Source organism: Pseudorasbora parva, chromosome 10 (assembly GCF_024679245.1).
Source record: "Pseudorasbora parva isolate DD20220531a chromosome 10, ASM2467924v1, whole genome shotgun sequence".
Classification (NCBI taxonomy): domain Eukaryota; kingdom Metazoa; phylum Chordata; class Actinopteri; order Cypriniformes; family Gobionidae; genus Pseudorasbora; species Pseudorasbora parva.
The window spans coordinates 16,645,869-16,651,868 of record NC_090181.1 but is presented as its reverse complement, the minus strand read 5'-3'; the positions used below and the strand labels follow the sequence as shown (position 1 = coordinate 16,651,868).

At 39.8% G+C, this 6,000-nt stretch overlaps 1 protein-coding gene across 18 annotated transcripts in view; it reads right to left on the bottom strand.

The window, feature by feature from the left end:
• The window catches only part of gphna (gephyrin a), a 119,681-nt gene that overhangs the window by 4,394 nt on the left and 109,287 nt on the right, over positions 1 to 6,000 (bottom strand). For 11 of the 18 annotated variants that reach the window (XM_067455328.1, XM_067455335.1, XM_067455331.1 and 8 more), the window contains 4 exons: positions 4,313 to 4,400; positions 3,781 to 3,854; positions 795 to 859; positions 252 to 353 (listed from right to left, as the gene is read on the bottom strand). In XM_067455328.1, the coding sequence (XP_067311429.1) occupies positions 252 to 353; positions 795 to 859; positions 3,781 to 3,854; positions 4,313 to 4,400 (329 nt within the window). The remainder of the gene's footprint in view (positions 1 to 251; positions 354 to 794; positions 860 to 3,780; positions 3,855 to 4,312; positions 4,401 to 6,000) is intronic. The other 7 variants (XM_067455332.1, XM_067455339.1, XM_067455344.1 and 4 more) reach the window with 1 other exon arrangement.

The window sequence follows — 6,000 nt, the reverse complement described above, 5'->3', positions numbered from 1 at the left end:
CATCTCATTGTGTTTTGGAGGTTGTTAGATTAGACAAGGCTTTTTTCATATTTTATTATCTTGTGTCTGTAATGATTATATCATACTGGTCCCAAATGAGCCCAAGTGCACTAAAAAGAGATTTTGTGTTAAATCCTGTTCTGATTTCGAAAACCGGTTAATTAGGGTTTTGTGTCAAAATTTCGAGTCCATTTCCGTTTTCTGAGCACGGGCTGAAGACAGGGCTTATTTCCTGAATTAAGAGCACCTACTTCCTCGTGGGGGAGGAGGCACAGGGAGTCTGCTGGCCTCGCTGTCACTCAGGGGCACAGTCTCCAGAAGAGTCGCCCCTGTGTCTCTGTAGGTGAAATTACCTTTAAAGGGGAATATAGAAATCGCCACTGTCACCACTGCCTCAACCACCTGGTTTTTGAAGGCACATGGTGGGAGCACAGTGGGCTCGGGGTGGGGACAAGCCTGGGGAAGCTAATCAGGCCAGTGGGCAAGCATGGAAATGTAGGTTTGCAGAAGGGTACATAAGTGGGCAACCGTTGGCTGATTATATTTTATGGAGAAGGGACCATTTAGTTTAGAGATGGTACTATATAAGTATGTAGGTTTATGTATATACTTAGAATAAGGGAAATTGTTCTAATTGGTACAATACATACATAGGAAAAACAGGAAACTCAGTCACCTGGGTTTGTGTATGTACGTGTTCTCATTTGTGTCAATTCTAAAAAGTGCCAACAGAGACATTCTTCCTGTCAATACTTCTCTGTTCGTTCGCATGACAAATACACAGAATATTGTACCTGGGAGGGCGAAGATCAGTTTTCTGGCACTGTCAATGTCTAAGGTGGCAAACGTAGTAGGCAAACTGAAACAGAAATAGAATAAAGCATCAATATTCTGTATTCCAATAACAACCAAAATAATAATACAAAAATAAAATAGATTCTCTAGTCAGACTTAATGTGTAATGAGAAAATGTACAGTCAGTGGGTTATGGCAAATTATAACACAGCTCTCTGAAACTCTTAAAGGGTTAATTCCCCCAAAAATGAAAACACGTTCGACATCCGTAAGACCTCCGCTCATCTTCGGAACACGGAAGATATCTTTGTTGAAATCCAATGGCTCAGTAAGGCCTCCATTTGCCACAATGTCATTTCCTCTTTCAAGACCCATAAAAGTCCATCTCACTACAATAATTTTATGAAGCAACGAGAATAGTTTTTGTGTGCAAAAAACACCAAAAATAATGACTTATATAGTGATCGGCCAATTTCAAAATAAATTGTCGAACCGTTATGAATCAGCGTATTGATTCATGATTTGGATCGCGTAACAAACAGCTGAAATCACGTGACTTTGGCAATCCGAATTATGAATCAATACACTGTTATTTCATCTTTTTATAGACAAAAACTATTCTCGTCCCTTCATAAAATTATTGTAGAGCCACTGTAGTGAGATGGGCTTTGTAACGACTACTTTAGTGCCTTTTATGGGTCTTGAAAGGGGGAAATGGCGTTACCAATGAAGGCCTTTCTGAGCCATCGGATTTCAACAAAAATATCCACATTTGTGTTCCGAAGATGAACAGAGGTCTTACGGGTGTCGAAAAACATGAGGGTAAGTAGTTCTGAAAAAATAAAATACAAGCAAATGTAACATATAAATAAATAGTGTAATACTATATAAATAACACTAAAAAAGTACTGATATAAACACTATGTAGCTCTTGTTCTGTTTAATTTTCTTTGTTTTTGGATCAAATGAAGGGGTCAGTTGTGGCCTAATGGTTAGAGTCTCTCTCAATACCGGCAGGAAATGACTTGGGTACAAGGTATTGACAAGGCACCTAATCCGCAATCGCTCACCAGGGGCCATAGCAAAATAGCTGCTCTCTGTTCTTGGGTGTGTCCATGGTTTGCAGTGCGTGTGTGTTTACTACTCACTAGTCCTTAAGCCTTGTTTATACTTTCGCCCGGCTCCGGAGCGCGAGCCTCCGCTGACCGCGCGCTCCTCCCCAAACGGACAAGGCGTTTATACTTGACGCACTCACCTTTGTGCTATTCTTTGAAACGACAGAGGGCGACTCGGAGTAATTGTTCTATAAACCATCAGGAAAAAGCGGGCTAATATACACAGGGGATGATATTTATTTTAGCACATTTCACCAAAAACCACACTACAAAAGAATCGTGTAAAACTCCGTAAACCTTGATATTATTCCTTGTGACATGAGAACAAAATATATGCACACATGCATACAACTAAATTAACGGTCTCTTAAATATTTCCTAATTTCACTAAAGTTTTTTTAGTTTTGTGATTTTTTTTTAGTTTGGTTAAACATGGATCTTTATTTAAAAGGGCGTATTTCTGCTTTTGTAGGCTCGTTTTGTAAAAATATAAGCACCTAATTTGTATGTGCAAACCGGGTGCCGGTGTGATGATACGTCATGCTCAGCTAGATTCGCCTAGAACTCGTTCGTCTTCGGATGCGGAGTAAATCACGCTGTTAAAAAAAATGCGCTGCACACCGGCAGGCAAAATGGGGAGGTTGTCACCCAACATGCACAACCGGCCGCTCCGCGTTGACGTCGTTTTTGCCGCGCGCACCCTAGCGCTTGTGTGGACGCGTCCACAAGGACCCATTGGACCAGCCCTTGTGGAATAATGCATCATAATCTTTTAAAAAAATCTTTTTTAAAAATCTATAACTTGAGCACCACAAAACTAGACATATATGGTATCATTTGAAAGATTAGAACCTCAGCTTTCTTAATAACCCAATAACTTCTGCATTTATATTACATATAATAAAATAATATAGTCTGAATACTATTTTCACATGTCTATGAGCTGAGAATCTCAGCTCTTTTTAAACATGTTGATCATGTTTCTAGACCAATCAGAGCCCGAGATCTCCCTTTACAAAGTTGAAGAGGCGAAGCCTTCTTTTCGATTTCCTAGTGGCAGGCTTACGTCAATGCAGATGAGTAGGAGTTATTAGATAGTTTGGACAGATAAATCTCAATAGCTTTTTTTGGAAGGAGATATCAAAAAAAAAAATTCCCCTTTTAAGTGCCAATTTGTAGAATCAACAGAAACTGTCAGAAAGGTTGTAGACCAAACAGATAAAACAAATATAGATGTTTAAATAAATAAATTAAAAATAAATCAAAATATTTATTTTTTATATATGTTTATCATAAAATGGTGAATAGATACAATATAATATATGCAATATTCCACAACAGTGGAAACAGTGTTTTCTGTAAAATGAGACAATTTTTATCAATTTACTCCAATGCATGTAGGCAGGGCGCTCTTTTAAATTCAGATATGCCTAATTCTCAAAAAAAAATGCAAAATGTGCTGCAGAGCTGAAGTGGTTAATGTGTGCACTAATTTCGATCAGTTAAATGAAGACGAACGAATTCCGATATGGGTTACCATACTTGGCCTTCACATGTCACAAAAAAAAAAAAAGATTATATGCCTATGTTTGCACACAAAAACCAGCAAATGGAGCTGAAGAAAAATGATTGGCGGGGTGCTTCACAACTTCTGGGAGTGAGGGTGCACTGGTTTGTATCAATATTATAGCTTTGCCAAAATTTTGGAGGTCATGGCATTAAACCCTTTAGAAGAGTTTTTCGGCAGTTAGTTTTATCCCAGAGCACTACTAAATGCTGTGCTAAAATGCCTCGCCTCATATCAGTGGTGCCCCGTACAGACTTTATGCAAGTCTAGCTCTGTATGACTAACACTGCTTCTCTCACTCACCCTGGTTTCATAAACACTCGACCGAAGTGGATCTGGGCATGGAGGTCTATATCCAGCACTTGCTTCAGGTAGTCCTGAAAAAAACCCACAAAAAAACAATGAACCGTTAGTGGTGTGTGTGTGTTTGCCTTTCTCCACTCATGTATTACAACACATCTATCCCTGCCTGGTGAAGTGAAGCATTGGGTAATTAAAGAGCTCTAATTAATAGGGCGGAAAATCAAGAGCAAGAGGCGGTCAGTGCACTGCTGCCTGGGCAAAGACCCAAAATAAAAGGTCAGATTAACAAGTGTTGCTTTGTGACAAAAAACAAGCAGTAACACTAGATGGCAGTAAAACACACAGTGACCTGCGGCATGAGCTCTTAAAGTGTTTTGATTCGAGATCTCCTGGCCTTTGGGTAAACCAAAGGAATCCTCTGCTTGACATGAAGCAGATTAATCTCCGTGAGGCTGCATTCCTTTATTGAGAGGCTCAGATATTTCAAGCATGTGACTTTGCATACACTTCCAGACAACTCCAATCAACTGACCTTCTCACCCATGGACACGCCCCCGGAGGTGATGATGACATCAGCACGACTAATGCCCTCGTTTAGGGCGTTCAGCAGGTCGTCTGGGCTGCAGGGGGAGTTAGAAAACATGTTCATGCCAAATGACTTCCATTTTTCTCTATGCTAGTTAAGAGTAAAATTTTTGCTAACACCAGGTTCACACATCATTTTTTTTCCCAAGGCCTTGTTAACAGATTAGAGCATTCACACGGCACATGGATGTGGTTCAGCAATAAGGTTTAGGAGCGGTGCGTATGCAGTGATCATTTCCGCACCAGTTCTATTTTTGCTGTGTAGCATGCGTTAAATTAAAGTCCCAATGTACAGTTCGCATAAAACATGGATTGACATGAAAATGTAGAAATTTCTCCATAAATGCATATAATTAAGCTCCACTGTGTTTCACAGTCAACACATGGCTTTTTGCCCAGGGCAAAGCAAGCGAAACTACACTTTAACTCATATTTAGATAAACAAGGCGACATTGTCTCTTGAGGTGGAAAAACACAATTCTTTATAACATGTATTTCTTATATGAAGATTTATATCAAAAAGAAAGGGAATGAGTCTAGGGAATATTGTCAATTATAAGTTTTAGTTTAAAATGTTTGCAATTTTAATAAGAAAAGTACAGTGGGTACGGAAAGTATTCAGACCCCTTTACATTTTTCACACTGTTATATTCCTAAAATAATTTAAGTTAATTTTTTTCTCATGAATGTACACAAGCACATCATATTGACAGAAAAAACACAGAAATGTTGACATTTTTGCAGATTTATTAAAAAAGAAAAACTTAATATCGTATGATCCTAAGTATTGAGAACCTTTACTGTGACACTCATATATTTCACTCAGATGCTGCCCATTTCTTCTGATCATCATTGAGATGCTTCTACACCTTCATTTGAGTCTAGCTGTGTTTGATTATACTGATTGGACTTGTTCAGGAAAGCCACACACCTGTCTATATAAGACCTTACAGCTCACAGTGCATGTCAGAGCAAATGAGAATCATGTGGTCAAAGGAACTGCCTAAAGAGAGCTCAGAGACAGAACTGCGGCAAGCCACAAATCTGGCCAATGTTACAAAAACAATTCTGCTGCACTTAAGGTTCCTAAAAGAACAGTGGCCTCCATAATCCTTAAATTGAAGACATTTGGGATAACCGGAACCTTTCCTAGAGCTGGCCGTCCAGCAAAACTGAGCAATCGGGGAAGAAGAGCCTTGGTGAAAGAGGTAACGAATAACCCAAAGATCACTGTGGATGAGCTCAAGAGATGCAGTCGGGAGATGGGAGAAAGTTGTAGAAAGTCAACCATCACTGCAGGCCTCCACCAGACGGGGCTTTATGGCAGAGTGGCCCGAGGAAAGCCTCTCCTCAGTGAAAGACACATGAAAGCCCACATGGAGTTTGCTAAAAATCACCTGAAGGACTCCAAGATGGTGAGAAATAAGATTCTCTGGTCTGATAAGACCAAGATAGAACTTTTTTGCCTCTAAGCGGTATGTGTGAAGAAAACCAGGCACTGCTCATCACCTGTCCAATAAAGTCCCAACAGTAAAGAGTGGTGCTGCCCCGTACAGGTGGTGGCAGCATCATGCTGTGGGGGTGTTTTTCAGCTGCAGGGACAGGATGACTGGTTGCAATTGATGGAAAGATTAA